The sequence below is a fragment of the Equus asinus genome, chromosome 21, assembly GCF_041296235.1.
Source record: "Equus asinus isolate D_3611 breed Donkey chromosome 21, EquAss-T2T_v2, whole genome shotgun sequence".
Classification (NCBI taxonomy): domain Eukaryota; kingdom Metazoa; phylum Chordata; class Mammalia; order Perissodactyla; family Equidae; genus Equus; species Equus asinus.
In genome coordinates, this window is record NC_091810.1 from 15,075,087 (window position 1) to 15,091,893 (window position 16,807).

The 16,807-nt window shown below is 48.0% G+C and overlaps 1 protein-coding gene across 1 annotated transcript in view; it reads left to right on the forward strand.

Moving 5' to 3' along the window:
* The window catches only part of C21H3orf20 (chromosome 21 C3orf20 homolog), a 97,578-nt gene that overhangs the window by 36,659 nt on the left and 44,112 nt on the right, over positions 1 to 16,807 (forward strand). Inside the window, exons 6-10 of the mRNA XM_070493803.1 lie at positions 1,341 to 1,493; positions 2,263 to 2,383; positions 8,036 to 8,167; positions 12,979 to 13,102; positions 14,436 to 14,688. Of these exons, the coding sequence (XP_070349904.1) occupies positions 1,341 to 1,493; positions 2,263 to 2,383; positions 8,036 to 8,167; positions 12,979 to 13,102; positions 14,436 to 14,688 (783 nt within the window). The remainder of the gene's footprint in view (positions 1 to 1,340; positions 1,494 to 2,262; positions 2,384 to 8,035; positions 8,168 to 12,978; positions 13,103 to 14,435; positions 14,689 to 16,807) is intronic.

Consider the following 16,807-nt stretch of genomic DNA (forward strand, 5'->3'; position numbering starts at 1 on the left):
AGGTTTGTTTATGTGGGAAGTCTTAATTTCTCCATTTTTGAAAGATAGTTTTGCTTAATATAGAATTCTTGGTTAACGGCTTTTTTCTTTCAGTTCTTTAGATATTTCCTCCCGGTGACCTCTGGTTTCTGATGAGAATTTGGCCATCAATCTTTGTAAGGATCCCTTGTACACAATGAATCTCTTTTCTCTTCCTGCTTTCAAGATTCTCTCTTTGTCTTTGTCTTTTGGCAGTTTGATACATTATTTGTGTCTCAGTGTGGCTCTCTTTGAATTTATCCTACTTGGAGTTTGTTGAGCTTCTTGAATGTGTAGATTTATATCTTTCATAAAATTTGGGGAGTTTTCAGCCATTATTTCCTCAAATATGCTTTCTGACCCCTTCTCTCTGCTCTCTCCTTCTGAGACTCTTGTTATACATATTTTGATCTGCTTCATGGTCTCCCACACATCTCTTAGGCTCTGTTCATTTTTCTACATTCTTTTTTCTTTCTACTCCTCAGACTGGATAATTTCAATTGATCTGTCTTGAAGTTCACTGATTCTTCCTTCTACTGTCTTCTACTGCTCTAATCTGCTGCTAAACCCATCTAGTGAATTTTTCATTTCATTTATTTTACTATTCAACTCCAGAGTTTCTATTTAGTTACCTTTCATAATTTCTATCTGTTAATTTCTTTTAATCAGTTAGTAGGGAAGGATTAAGAGTGTGCACCCCGGTGCTGCCATTGAAATTCTTATGTCTGTGGTGCTTCTGAGACCGCGGCACATAGGATAGTAGATGCCCACACCATGTCCCTGTTAGTTGAGACCATTGCTTTTGGGGCCTCCTTAGTAGGAATGAGTAGGGATACATTGCCTACTCTCCTATTAGTCAGAAGGGGAGGTAGCCTGACAGAGTTAGAAATATCACTGGCCTCAGAGCTCAGATCCTGGCTCTGCCGCTCCCTTGTGGTGTTCTGAGAGGAAGATTGTTCCTCTGCACCTTCGATTCCTCATCTGTAGAGTGACCAGCTCATCCTGGTTTGGACACTGAAAGTCCTGTATCCCAGGAAACCCCTCAGATGCAGGGAAACCCCACTTGTCTGTGAGATGGAGATAATACTACTGCCACAGGGTGGTTGTGAGGAATAGAAAGAAGATCCAGGAAAGCACCCAGGGCGTGGTCAGGTTCCATAGGAATTTAACTGTTACTTATGAAAAGTGCAGGGAGGGTCTTTGAAGACTGGGAATGATGCACCCAATAGCTAATACCTTGACATGTCAACTTCCTTTCCACGGGGAACCTGAGAGGGGAACCTGGAGAGTTTCTGTTAGTTCTACTTAACCATTTCTGCCAGCTATCCCTCCGGAAACATCGCCATGTGTCAGATCCCCACATGCTGCAGAGGGAGGACCATCACCTACCTCTTTAATGACACACCCAGCTTCTCCTTCCTGGCTCTATTCAATGCCGAAGGCCAGGGCTGTGTTCACTACAACTTGAAGGCCTGGTGAGTGGGTTGGGGGGACCATTGGCCCCATGGAAATATCTCTTGGGGTAATGAAGGGGGCACTGAGGTGACAGTCCCTGGGAAAAGGAGGGGCCAGCAGTGTCCAGGAGTCTAGGAAGGCAGTGAGGCAGGGCTGAGGCTGGGCCGCCTGGTCCTCACTTCCTGGATCCATGTCATAGTCAATGAGAGGGGCAACTCCCCAAGTCCTACTCCACCTGCACCCCCAGAGCGCTAAGATCTTGATTGTTGGCTGGATTCATGAAAGAATTCTTTAGTGGAGAAAAGTGTTTTATACCAGGAGAGAGTGAAGGAGAGGCCATGGGCACTACTTCTCTGGGATCTTTTAAGAGAAGCACATATTCTTGTCAGCAAAATAGTTGATTTTGTCTGGCCTTTCGTAAGGCACTGTCCTCAGAAGGGATGACTTACTATCGTGTTATAGATGTTCTAGTTCCCGTTTTTGTGCCTGAGGTCTTGTATGCTCAGGCTCCCGGGCAACAGGGCACACATTCCTTGTCTTCCCTGCTTGGATTTGGCCTGAGCCTCTATCATCTCCCTCAGAACTGCCGTTCCTGACAGACTCCCGGTAGCATTAACAGGTGAGGAGGCCTCAGGCCATGTTAGATGGGGTAAGTGAGGCTGCCTGCAGGACTTCATGGTTCCTCCAGCCTGGGGCAGAGTCTCAAGGCCCTGCCTGCCTATGGCCCAAGGTGATGAGAGCTGCCTTCAGGGGCCTGGTGGCGGCTCCTTACCTCTGTGTCTCTCCTAGCTGCCCCTACGTCTTGGTCTTGGATGAGGAAGGTGGGGCCACCTACGACTACAAGGGCTACGTAGTCCACAAGTGGAACTGGACCTCCAAGACGGAGACTTTGCTCTCCCTGCAATATAAGGTATGGGCGGGCAGCACAGGCTGGGTGGCCGTGGTGGCCTTTCCAAGGCTGCCCAGCATTAAAGCCAGAGGGCCACCCCTGAGCCGGGAGCTCTGCCCGCCAGGAGCTTGTGTTCTCATTGGGATGTTCCCAAGTTGGTGGGTGGTGGCTCAGGGCTGGCTAAAGTGAACTTTTCACCAGCTCACAGCAGCTGTTGGTTGCCATACTGACCTTTTTTTGGTAATATCCTTCCTATTTTATTGTTATTATTAATATTATTACATTTTTATTGTTAAAATGTCCTTTATTTTAGAAAGTAACTTATAGTAGTTGATAGCTTTATTTTTAACGTCTATATGTGGCAGTTGGAAAATTCTATGTTGTCTGCCCAGTTTTTGTTTTTATAACTTTACTATCTGTGAAATAAAAAAATCTGGGAGTCAAAGGTGCTGATAAACACAGACTTTATTTTCATTCATTTTGTTGTTCAGTCATTCATCAGAGATTTATTGTGATAAATTACTGTTGAATTATTAATATTAAATACCAATACATTACATTACTAGTAAAGCAATTCAATGTGCTTGTCACTTTATCAAAGGCGAAGTTTCTCATCATTGGCACTACTGACATTTGGGGATGAATAATTCTTTGTTATAACTGTACATTGTAGGATAATTAGCAGCATCCCAATAGATGCAACTAGTACCCCCTGCCCCAGTTATGACAACAAAAATATTTCCAAACATTGCCAAGTGTCCCCTGGTGGCAAAATCACCCCTGATTGAGAATCACTGATCTAGGGGATAGAAAGATAAGAAAGTCCCTTTGAGGGACTCAGAAGTCTCAAGGAGTAATGAGAACATGGGGTAGAAAAGGATAAGGCCGTAAGAGAGGGACATGCTCATAGAGTTGGGATTAGAGAAAGATCACAGGGCATAGAATCCACTTAAGGTGGCCTGAGATTAAGAGCCCCGAGGTGAGGTTATGGACAGAAGCCCTCCGGGAGTGCATGGCAGGGCTCAGGCGCCCTGCCCCTCCCCCGCTGTCTCGCATCCTGCTTGTTCATCCTCTGCACTGGCCACTGGATTCTCATTCTTATATCCCAGTTTCTGTAGATCACACCTCTGCTCAGGAACATTCAATTACTTAAGCATGTCTTACCTTTCCTACCTCCTTGGCCTGAAATGCACTCCCTCCTCTCTCCACCAATCCAATTTTCCCTCCTTCATAGCCCTGCTCAGATTTACCTTCCTTCATGCCATCCCAGCCCACGTCCATTTCTCTCTTCTCACAGTGCCCACAGTGTGGGTTAGTTATTTGACAATTAGTCCTGCAATGCACAGGTTCTCAGCTCCGGTTGCCTTTCAGAATCACCCATGAGACTTAAAAAAAATGCAGACCCTTAGGCACAGCCCCAGAGAGATTCTGATTTAGTTGCTCTGTTATGAGTTTGAGATTTCTGTAGTTTTCACAGTTCTGATGCTTGGCTAGGTCCAAGATCCCCAATCTTGGAGGGTATTGAGCTCTTGTCTTAATATATATTTTTTGTAGTTATATGAAAGGTTTAAAATCCAAGAAGATTATTAATCAGTTGCAAGCAGGCATAATATGTTATGTGTCTGTGTGGCCAAGTGGATGAAGAACTAGGATGAGAGTCTGAGGAGCCAAGTACTAGTGCCAGCTTTGCTAGACTCTGGCTGTGCAGCTTTGTGAAAACTGCTCAGCTTCTCTGAGCCTTCACTGTCTCATTAATACAAGGTGGGTCACCAGACCTGCCCTCCTGCCTCATGCTGCTTTTGTGAAAACTAAATGATATAATAGTGAGGAAGGTGCTCTGACGTCACTGAAGTGTTTTAGCAGTATATTTTAGTTCATTGTTCTGTTCCCTGGAGCCACATACACAAATGCACAACAGGGGCTGCTGCAGCCAGGAGTGGCCTGGAAGCCAAGGTGGCCCTTGAGCTGTGACATGAGTGTGTGTGCATGTGATTCATAGGCAGAGGCAGTAGCATCTGGAAAGGCTTGGAGTTGGGACTCCATGTGGCATCTTTAGAAGTTCACAAGTGTTTCTTGTCAAAGAAAGGAGAGCAAGAGGTGTACGTGTTTTGGGGTGCAGGTGAGAGGTGTTGGACGTCAGGCTGAGGAGTTTGTATGCTGTATTGGAGGCTGCAGTGGCCAGTTTGTTTTCACCCAGATATTTACCATTTCCAGTGTTTTTCATTCCTCTTTGACAATCCAAGTTTCCCTCTGGTATCATTTCTCTTCAGCCTGAAGAACTTCCTTTAGTGTTTCTTGAAGTGCAAATGTGAAAAAATGTCTTTCTGAAAGGATATTTTTTCCTGGATATGGAATTCTGGGTTGACTGTTTTTCTTCCAATATTTTAAAGATGTTGTTCCACTGTGTCTGTCCTCCATAGTTTATGATGAGAAGTCTGTAGTTATTCAAATCATTGCTCATTTTCTTAAGCTGCTTTCAATATTTTCTCTTTTTTTGGTTTTCTAAGTTGGATTATGATATGTCTAGGTGTGGTTGTCTTCATATTTATTCTGTTGGGGATTTACTGAGCTTTTTGAATCTGTAAATTCATGTCTTTAACCAAATTTGGGATGTCTTCTGCCATTATTTTAGAAAACAAAATCTGCTCCAATTTCTCTCCTTTTCTCCTGAGACTCCAATTAGATGTATTTTAAAACTTTTAATATTGTCCCAAAGGTCCCTGAGGCTCTGTTCTTTTTTGTTGTTCAAGTTTTTTCTCTTCTCAGATTGGATAATTTCTATAGATCCATCTCCAAGCTCGCTGACTTTATTCTGTCATCTCCATTCTGGTATTATGCTAATTCTGTGAAATTTTTAAATTTCGAATAGATATTTTTAGTTCTACAATTTCCATTTAGTTCTTTTTATATTTTCTATTTCTCTGCTGAGGTTTCCTATTGTTTCATTCATTACAAGTATGTTTTCCTTTGCCTCATCGAGTATGGTTAAATTAGCTGCTTTAAATTCCTTGTCTGATAGTTTCAGCATCTGGGACATATGAGACAGGATCTTATCCACTGGCTTGAGAATGGCTCCCACCTCACTGGTTCTTCACATGTTGAGTAATTTTGGATTGCTAACAGTGTGAATGTTATGTTGTGGAGTCACCGAATTCTGATGTGTTTCTCTGCAGAGTGTTGATATTTTTGTTTTAACAAGCAATGAGCTTGGTTAGACTCACACCGTGAACTTTGTCTCCCCTGCATTGTGCAGCAGCTCAAACTCACTTCCATTTTTCTGTTTCCTTGATTGTGAGCTGTCTTGAGTTTGCCCTGCTCGTCCATGGTTCAGGGTTCAGGCAGAGATGTGGACGGTTTATACAGAGAATTTGGGGGTCTATTTCTCTGGCTCTGTCCCTTCTGGAATTCTCTTCTTACTTTGCTGTAACTGTAGTTGCCCTAGGGTCTGTCCTTTGTTTCTTTGGGCCAGAAAGATGGTGGTGTTTTGCTATGACTATGGCCTGCCTTCACATAAAGTTGTAAAATGGAAACTTGTCCCATGCTGGTCCTTTCTTTTAAGTTTTGACTCTTCAAAATCTGCCTGCTTTGTTTACTCTTCAGAGCCTTTGGGTTTTTTTTTTTTCAAGTTCTGTGGGAGGGTCAGCCTGTTAGGAGTTAACTTAGCTACATTGGAAGCATAGCTAACTGGTTAGTTGTTAAGCTGAGGCCTGGCATGCTCAGTCCAGAATTTGTGTGGAAGATCAAGTAGAGAGGAAAAGATCAGTGGATAGGGTAGTAGAAAGACTAGTTAGGGAGTTACTAGCCAGACCTGACATGATGAAGGATAGTAACAATATTTTTTGAAGGGGCTTTTTCAGTAAAAGAATACAGTGGCATGCAGGCATGAGCTATCGGGGGTAAATAAGTTGAGGAGGAAATTATAGATGACTCTGCAATCGAGTGTGTGTCTGGATAGAAATAGAGATGTTTCCGAGAAACTCTGAGATCATTGTGGTTTTAGACATGCTGATTGGGCTCAGTGGCCATATCTCTCTGGGCTGTTGTGACATAATCTGCATCTAGGGTGAGAGATGGAGATGATGAAATATGTGACTGGGCTGGCACACGAGCTCCCGAGATGATGAGCACTGACTGTTTGTAGAGCACCGATATCTGGGGCAGTGGGGAGAGGAAGAGGAACCCCCCCGGGAGCAAGGTGGTAAAGAACAGTTGCATCATGCTGAGCCCTTGGCATGACTTATCCCATGAAATCTGCTCAGCACCCCAGGAAAAGGGTTCTTTTATTGTTCCCAGGTCAGAAGAGCTAACTAACTTGCCTACAAATGCCCAACTGATAAGTGGCGACATTGGGATTGGAACCCTGTCCAGCTGCAGCACTTGAGCTCCCAACCTCTAAACTACACTCTCTAGAAGGAGCATAGGAGAGGGTAGCGTTTCTCTTAAGTGAGAGTGATCTACAAGGTGTGAAGATGTCAGAAAACTTGGCAAGAAGACAGTTATGAATCAAATATTTTCGGGGTACTGAAGGAGACAAGCATCCAGGCCATAGAGTGTGAGGAAGGGGCTCAGTGGTGAGGAATTTGAGTGTTGATCTTTGGGCCAACAAGTGGAAAGAGCAGAAGGGAGCGTGACTTCTTAGTTCAGAGGAGTCCTGGGGCGCGTGTATGGTCAGGGACGTTGAATACGGAAGGGAGAATTGCTGCACAGCAGTGTAGGGCTGTAGAATCCGAGGCCCTTGGGTAGGGCCACTGTGCATGGATAACTCTCGACACACGTGGGCCATCCAGGCGCCTTACATGTGAGTTGCTCTGCCACGTCCTGAGAATATCTGCTCGTGTTCAGTATGGGCCTTTATGGCTTCAAAGCCACTTCCATAATCTTTATCTCATTTGAACCTGCTGCTAGCCTTTCAACGATTTTTTGTTGAAGACTTCGAGCATCAGGGAGAGTCAATAGCTTGCTAACAGGAGGCAGACCTGGGACTCACCCCTGGACCACACGCTTCTCGGGACAGAGAACCCTCCCTGTGTTCCTCTCTGGGACTGCTACAAGGAAAAGCCCCACCCTGTTGGAAGTGGTAGACAAAGGTGGCTCCTTTGGGTCCTCCTCAGGGGAAGAGTAGTGATGTATTTGGTGACTGTAGGGCAGGGACTGAATGTGTGTGGCTCGGCACCTGCTGGGTTCCCTATGCCATCTGCCCACCGTCTGAAGATGCGTGTGTTCTGGAACCCCCTGCCGTGTGGCCAGCTTCCCAGGGCAGCTCTGCATGCTGTGGAGCAAGGCTCGTGATCGGACCTGGTGCCTGGGTGGACACGTCGTCTGATTCAGGGGTGGTGTTGGCTTCTGACTCGGCAGCCTCCCCATCCAGCTCTCCCCGAGCTGGAGCGGATTCACCTGCCGGACTCCTGTGTTTCTTTCACAGCTGGTTCCTAGCTTGGGTTGGAAAGGGCAGGGGCGGGCGGACGAAGGCATCATTTCTTCTGCTAATCCCCCAAAGAGAGACTAGAATTCTGTTTTCTCCATGAAGCTAAATTCCAACATAAGAACTGGAAAGACCTCACAGCTCCCTCAGCTCCAAGCCAAGAGGGGTTTTGTTGTTTGTGGAGGATCAGGAAGGGGTGGGTGAGACGGTAGAAGCAGGGGTCCGCTGATTACTGGTTTCTTCATCTGCAGGTGAACGAGCAAATGAAGCTGACGGTGCTGGGGCAGGATGCCATCATGGTCACCTTCACCTCCGTGAATGAAACAGTTACACTCACTGTGTCAGCCAACAACTGTCCCCATGGGATAGCACATGATAAACGGGTAAGGCAGAGCAGATCAGTCACCCAGGCCTGACCCCAGGGCATCTCAATGTGGGTTGCCGCTCTACATCTTAACGCCTTTGCTTCTCTTACCCTCCCACCCCATGCAAGGCCCTACCTCTTTCTCTGCCTAATGGAGTCCTACTCACCATTCACTGTCTGACCTTAGTACCGCCTTCTCTGTGAAACTTCTATCCATCGGTAGTCTTTCAGTTGTGCCAGAATGCAATTCAGAGTGGCTTAAGCATGAAAAGAGTCTGTATTGGCTCAGCACGCTGAAAAATCTGTTGAGAGACAGCTTCAGGCTTGGCTGGATCCAGGCCTTCAAATGATTCCATTAGATCTTTCCATCTCTTGGCTCTGCTTTCCTCTTTGTTGGCTTTATTCTCGGGGATTTTCTCTCCTTATGGTGAGAAGGTGATCTTGAGCGTCTCTGGGCTCATTATTCTACCAGCTTTGGTCTCCCCAGGAGAAAGAGGGCTTCTTTTTCCTCAGTTCTCCAGTAGACGTGACAAAACCACATCATTGACTCTATTGGCTGCCCATGCCTGAAATGTTCCCTGTAGCCAGGAATGTGTGTTGCTCTCACTGGCGAGGCTCGAGTGTCATATCCTTCCTGGAAGCCAAGAGTTACAGTCAGCCCCAGCTGTGCCACCAGGGCAGAGGATGAGGCGGGAGTGTTTTCCAAAAGGAAAATCATGGTGCTGTTACCAGAAAAGGAAGCGAGGATGCTGGACAGAATAACTACCAATGGGTGTTATGACCCTCCCACCACCTGCTTTTCCGTCCCAGGTAGAGGCCGCCTCTCCCTCTACTTGGCCCTCCCAGACTCACCTCTCTTCTGGCACTCCTTTATTTACAAGCCAGTCTTCTCCACCAAATTGCAAATTCCCTGTGATTCCTACTGCTGTCGGTTGCCCCAGGGCCCAGCACAAAGACTGCTTCTAATTAAGTACTTGCTAAATGTTTGTTGGGCAGGTGAGAAAATTGTGGCGACTGGGAACCCAATTCTTCCATTCACTGGATCCTACTGTGTGGCTGGTCTCAAGTCAACATGATGGAGAGAGATGGGGAGGATGAAGGGGACACAGTCCCTGATCCTTGAGGAGTTTATAGTCTAGAAGAGAGCAGTTGACACACACCATGAAACTGGGGTGCCCAAGGTCTCGTTGATGGAAGAGGCCACTTGCACTGCATACAGGGCGCTTGGCTGGGATTGGCTCGCTCTGGAAGGCTCCATGAAGTAGGAGCCAGGGGACCATACCTCTGTTTGCCCAGGGCCAGTCCCAGTGTCTAGCTATCAGTCTGGAGGAATTGTTAACAGCATCCCCCTTTCACTCTCAAAAGTGTCCCGGTTTGGATGATCAATTATATGGTCACCCTGAGAAAGAGGCTCTTGTGCTGCGGGAGCACTTGCTGCCGATGCCACAGGCTCGTGGACTCACAGAGCTGACAGAGGCCCTAAGGAGCAGCCAGCCCAACGTCCTCAATCCACATGGGGACTCGGGAGACAGGCATTGGTTAGGGACCCATGTTATCTGAACAAGACACAGAGAACACCTGTGTTTCTCCTGGAAGAAAATGTCGCACCTGTTTTTTCCACTACATTTTCATTTCAGCAGCATTTTGACTTCGTTCCTTCATTAACTGAAACAATGAACATGTGCTGGCGCCTGCAGTGTGCCACGCTGGCCGCTGGGGACGTAGAAATGAAAGAAGTCTCTCTCCCCGTAGCCTCTGAAATACGTTCAGGCTCATGGAAAGGGCGAAGCATCAGCCCCCGTCGGATTCCAGCTGGGCGCCGTGGGGGCTGCTGTGCTGCAGGAGCAGAGGGTGTTTGTGAAAGGGGTTTCTTGGGAGCACCGGGGACACTCGGATGCCTGTGATGTCAGCCCGCATTCATTACGTCAAAGAGTAAAATGGTCCAGGATTTGGAGTCCATCTGGCCTAAGCTGAATGACACACTTCTTGCTGAGTCCCTCCTGTCCATTTGGTTCCATACGCTTAATCTAAGCGCCATTGTTAAGTGACTAAGTGTGTATGAGGTCACATGTCCTCATGTCTTGAAAACCTTTTTTAGACGGTGTAAAAAATGTGAGTTTACTTTTCTTGAGAAAGGCAATCGATATTAGAGAATTATTTCTTCCCATAAAGTAGCAGTTATGCTCCGTTTTCTTGGCAGTCTCTCGCCTGTGGTCGTGGAAGCGTGGAACTCAGCTAAGAACTGGGGCATAAGCAGTTAAAGACGCCCGTGAACAGCTGAGACACACTCTGAGTCCAAGACCCAAACATGCCCTCTAGGCCTAGAAAAGCCCCTTAGTCATTCAGGCTTTATTTTTTCTTACCTAAAGGCGACCTTGGCAAGCTAGAGCTGGAAGTGCAGAGCCGTGCTGGCCGAGTGGCTGCTGTGAGTCGCAAATGGCCGTTGAGCACTTGCAAAGTGACAAGTGGCAATGGAGAGGACGGAGAGTGAAAATACACACTGCATTTCAAAGACTTAGCAGAAAAGAGGGTGCAAAATTTCTCGTTAATCATTTGTTTTGCTTCTATGTTGAAATAATCATATTTGGATGTTAGAATTAATTTCACCTTTTATGGTTTTTATTGTGGCTTCAGTCACTGTGCCTGTGGCTTGCAGTGGATATCTGCTGGACCGTGCGGGTCTGGAAGATGGAGTCTCCACAAGGGAGGCTCCCAGAGGCAGTCTGACGGTGCATAGAGGCTGGAAAGTTATTTCTTTAAAAGGACATCATGACTCAAAAAGCATAACCGTCTTGGGGACACTTGGCGTAGGGATACACAGACCAGTACATTAAAACAGCGACTGGACACAGTACCGCATCCTAGATGACAGTCATTGATGTTGACCGAGAAGATTGACTTGCCAAAAAAACGTCAGGGCGGTAACCCCTTCTGCTTGAGAATTCAGGGAGGTGTAATATATATTACAACTTTCTAATGAATAAACAACAAATGACGGAAGATCAGATTTATTGTAGGTAACAGGATTTCCAAATGTAGCTGCCAGGTTGAGAATCTTGGGATGTTTTTACACGAACCCTCAAGGCTCAGAGAATTGGCTCATCTTAGAGTCTTGGACAGCGAGAGCTATGAGGAGCTCCCGAGACACTTTGCAGCGGGGGCTGACAAAGAGCCTAGGCTAGGAAGAGGCCGTAGGGCCTTGGGCCAGTCCCTTTCCTTTCTGGGCCTCAGTTTCCCCATCCATATAGTGGTGTGTAAGGGACCCCCCAGCTTTCACACGCTCCCACCCTGGGACTTTTACAATCTGCCCCACCTCATCCTGTGTTTGTGTTCAGGGCTGGTTGTCACGCATCATCAAAGTCCATGGCAGTCTAGGGGAGCTGAGGGTGAGGGGCAGGGTGGCCGTCCCCCTCAAAGTCCCTGTCACTGGGAAGCTTGTTAAATGGCTTCCCCAGACACCCATCATCCTGGAAGGAGCCACACATCAGAGTGACAGGCAGAATGGCGGTCCCAGCTTTTATGGCCCTGTGGCCAGGCTCCTCACCAAGTATTTCTGTCACGGCAGCGCTTTGAAGTGAGGCAGCACCTCACTGTGAAGGCTTTATGAGCTCAGAGTCTGCCCCAGATCCTTCTTGGAAGCAGGCTGGGTATAAATTACAAATAAATAAATGAAATTCGCCCAGAAGCGGCAGCTGGGCCCGACCATCGGAAAGTGGTTGAGGCTTCGCTGTTAATTGGGGCATCCTCTACAGAAGTCCTGCCTGCAGGCTAAGGAAGGACATGTGGCCGACTTCATTGTTCTTTAGAAAATCTGTCCACTGTCCACCCCACTCTCTCTCCACCGGAGGCTTCAATTCCACAGAAGAAAAATTTTTTCCCACCTCCTCTGGGTTAACTGGGCAATGTAGAAAGCACGGTTCCTGCCTTCAAGGGGCTAACCAAGTTTAGAGGTGAGGAAAGGAAAAAGTGACCAGGACCCTGGGCAGAAAGGACGAAAATGGGCCGATGCTCAAGTTTTAGCACAGAGAGTGGTTGCTGCTGGCTGAGGAAATCAGTGAAGGCTTCCCGGAGGAAAAGTCAGACCTTGACTGCAGCCAGCTCTGGAATCTGAGCCTAGTTCTGTAGTGCCACTGAGAGGCTCTGGCAGAGGGAGGGGCTGAACTGCAGGAACTGCCGTCCCACCGGGAGCCCCAGGGCCAGAATGCCCTTCAGAGTAACCCCAGATCGAGGCAGGAGGCCTGGGCCTCGTGCCCCACAGGGACCAGTCAATCCCTGTAACCTTGGCCAAGGGTGGTTTCTCAGCTGAGATTCTCTGGCAGCTGGAGGGATGAAGGGGATTCTGGAGGATGCACACAGAGGGGGAATGGCAGCAACGGCTCCGGAGAGGCCTGTGTCCATCCAGTTGTTCATTAATGCAGCAAGCATTTATCGAGCATCCTCTACGTGACAGGCACGCAGCCACAGAAGAGACTAGAGCCGGTCCCCGTCCTCTAGAGCTTACGGTCTAGCTGGAGACAGAGGCTCAAATGCCTCCATTTCCTTCATAAAGGACTAGTTTCTGTCTTCTGGCTGCGTTGCGAGCCTGATGGGGACCAAGGCAGGGGACAGCCCTGCCCAGTAGAGTCAGGGAAAAGCCTGCACGGAGGGGAGGTTTGAGGCGGGTGGGGCCGGGTGCAGGCGTTCGCTGGGCTGGGGAGGGGAGCAGTGTGCTCCAGGCGGTGGGGACGGCACTGCATCCAAGCTGGAGCAAGGCCTGGGTGACGCTGGGCTGCGCAGACAGCCCCTGGCAGGGCAGGTGACAATGGCCCCTGCCCCTTGGCCTCTCCCCAGCTGACACACAGAATCAACAACATGGACGAGAAGACGGCTAGGCTGTGCCGGGCCCTGGCGGAGATCAAGCGGCGGTTCCAGAAGACGGTGACTCAGTTCATGAACTCTGTCTTGCTGGCGGCAGGTAAGGGGGCAAGAAGGTGGGTGACAGCCTAGCTGATGGCTTCCCAAGTCCCAGGTCACCTACAAGTTGCCTCCACGGACAGCTCTTTCCCCCCTGGGGAGGTGGATGGGACGAAGAGGCTCAGAGTGTGAGGGGACTTGCTCAAGGCCACACAGCTGATAATGGTGACCCTCACCAACTTCATTTCGCGAGTGCTCTCCCGTGTGTCCTTAATGTCTGCATGTGATTGTCCTGTTTCCTGGGCCTCTCATCATCTTTCCGGATCTCTGTCTGTCCCTACGCCCACCCCTCGTCCACCTTTCAGCTCCATCGCCCGTATCGTCCGTCATCTGTTTGCAGCCCCATTCCCCTCTCCTTGTCGAGGAAGATCTCAGGAGAAGAGACAAAGTCCCTGTTAGTCCCCCAGGGCCAGTGTGGGTGGCCTCGGGACCCCTCCCACATCTGGGCTCTCCTCCTCACTGTTGGTGGGCCTGGGGACAAAGGAACACCGACGCCCGCTCCATGCAGCCCCTGGCTGGGCATGGAGGGGCTGTGCTCCCCCACGGCCTCCCTGTGGAGTTTCTCCTTGTCCCTGGAAGACTCAGTTCGACTGTGCCCTTCTACTGGGGAGCTTTCCCTGATTCCCTCCGCAGACAGGACCGCACTCTCCCCCTGGCTCTCACAGCACTTTTGGCATGCTCTAATTATAAGCCTTACTACCTCGCACTGTGAACATTTCTTTGTGTCCCCATCTGCCCTGTCTGCCCGCTAGGAGTTCCCAGAGGCAGGGAACCCTGTTTGGGGTTGTCTCTGTGTACCCAGCACCCAGCATTCAATAACTGTTTGGTGAGTGAAGGAAGGAATAAGAGGTCCCTGGCCTCAGAAGTTTTCTAGTCTAGTAGGGAAAGCAAAACAAGAATACAAATAAATACACTACAACAAAGAAAGTAGATGGAAATGACTTAAATCTGGAGACACAGGGAACAGCATTCTCAGGGGAGGGAACAGCATGGATGCATCATGTATCCAGCCTCTGCATTGAGTGCTATGGAAGACACGAAACTGAAGGAAACACAGGCCCTTTGGGAGAGGAGGGATCTCAGCTGGGTCTTGAGGAATGAAGAGAAATGAGATTGGCTCGTTCTGACATTCACCCGCATATGCTGATCGCCAGCAGTGCTAGGATTGGAGCACTGTGCCAGAGGACAGGGGAGGCAGCCCGGAATGGAAAATGTGCAAGAGGCAAGGAGTGGAGAGGGCCATGAACTGAAGGGGCTCCAATGTGCAGAGCCTCACAGCAGGCAGGGCAGGCCAGGCCCCGGGAGAGGGTGACGGCAGTGTCCTCTGTCGACAGGCCTGTTCACCATCGAATATACTGTGAAGGAAGAGACGGAAATCAGCCGAGCCAGGATAAAATCTGGGCCCCATCTGGAGCAGGGTACCAAGCTCAGTCGGCACTCGGGGGAAGTCCTGTCATCACAGTCTCAGTTGACCCGAGCCGAAGTCTCCGCAGGGGAGTCTGTGAGGGAAGACTTCGTGTGTGTTCCTGTGAGGCGCCTTCGGAAGAAGACCATCCAGACTGAAGCCAAAGCCGTGGCCGTGCCCAGGTGGCTCCACTGTCCCGTCCCCCCACCTCCCCGCGTCGGGCCGTGATGGATGGTAAACCCGGTGACCAAAACGTGAGGCCTCCCCGTCTCGGAGCTGAAATCCTAGGGGTGGGGAGAGAGGGAAAAGAAACACAGGGACCACTGAATTATCAAGGGAGTGACAAGGGCCAGGAGAAAGTAACCGGGGTGATGCGTTAGAGCAGAGGTTGGCACCCGGCAGCCGTGCCCGACCTGGCCCCGCGGCGGGCCCTTTTTATGGGTAAGCTGAGAAGGGTCTTTATGTTTTTAAGTGTTTGTGGGGGGCGGAAATCAAAAGAAGTTTTCATGATCCTTACGTATTGCCCAGAGCGGCTTTCCTGCTGGGGTGGAATGTTGAGGAGCTGTGACCGAGACCATCTGGCCTGTAAGGACCGGAACATTTATGCTCTGGCCCTTTATAGAAAATGCGGGCCAACCACAGGGGTGGAGAGTGACTGGGAGGGGAGCAGGATGTGCTACGTTAGGTGGATGAGTCGGGGTAGGCAGTTCTGAGGAGACAGTGCTTTCGTGGAGACCTGAAGAATGAGAAATAGGCAGCCACAGAGATGGGTGGGGCAGGAGCATCAGGCAGAGGGGAGCGCACATACAAAGGCCCTGAGGCAAGAACAAGTTTGGATGTGTGAAGGAAAGTAAGACCAGCGTGGCCAGAGCATCGTGATGAAGTGGGGAGAATGATGCGAACTGAGGACAGAGAGGTAGGCAGGGGCCAGACCAGGGAGCCTCGCTAGTGTTGTAGGAAGCCATTCCATAACGTTAAGACGGGAAGTGACATCTTCTGATCTACGGGGTTTTATTTTAAACTTTTAAAAAACATAAAATGTATACGTTTATATTTTAACTTTAACTAGCTCCCTAGACGTGCCTTCTTGTCCCCTCCCCGCCCCAACCACTCACCCCATCCTGCCCGCAAAGGGAAGGTTGCTAACATCAGAGATTAGTTTTTATTGTTTTTAACTTTGTTTACATGCAGCTATTCAGTATGTAGTCTTTGGCATCCAGCTTCTCTCCCTCAACGTTGCAATAGTGAGATTTATGCACGTTGTTGCTTGTAACAGTAGATGCTCGCTTGCATTGCGGTGTGATAACCTGTTGTATGAGTATACCTAAAATTATGCATTCTAGAGTTGATGGGGATTTGGGGTGTTTACAGATTTGGTAATCACAGACTGTGCTGCTGTTTGCATGTGTCTGATTTCTGGTTGATTGTGACTGGTGTGAAAGTGCCGTCATAGAATATGCGTCATTGACCGTTTTGGATATTCTCTCTTGCAAAGTGCGTGTTAGTTCTCTTGTTCATTTTTCTACTGGTCGTTCATCTTTTCTTGATTTATCTTTTGGAGTTCTTTATATATCATGGATACAGGATTTTTGTCAGTAATATGTGTTGGAAATGATTCTCCCACTTTTAGTCTGGTAACAGTGTTTATTGGTGAACAGAAGTTATTAAATTTAATATCCTATTTTCAATCTTTTTGTTTCTAATTAGCTTTTTGTATCCCGTTTAAGAACTTTCCTGTCTACGAATATGTCAAACAACATGATGATATTTTCCAAAGTTTCATTCTAGTAGTTTTTTTAACTTTTACGTTTATATCTATCCTCCTCTTGGAAATGATTTCTGTGTATGATGCGAAGTAGGGGCCAAGTTTTATTATCATTATGTATAATTTTAACATATATATTTAATTTATATATGTTTAATATTTTTATTAATTTATAAATATTCCTATATATATATATATATATATATATATATATGACCCAGCATCACCTATTGAAAAGACTGTAATTTTCCCTCAGCTCTTTTTTGCAAACTCTGTCATAAATCAAGGGGCTCTAGATTATAAATCAAAGGTCATTTTTCTGGCCTCTCTGTTTTTTACCTTATTTGTCCAACCTTTTACCAACACCAAACTCTCTTAGTTATTATAGCTTTATAATAAGTACTGATATACAGGATGCAGAGCAGTTCCATCACCTCTCCCCCTAAAACTGAAGTTCCCTCCTGCCACCCCCTTGTACTCAGAGTCTTCCTCTCCTTAACCCTTAACCACCACTGACCTGCTCTCTGCCGCTGTAG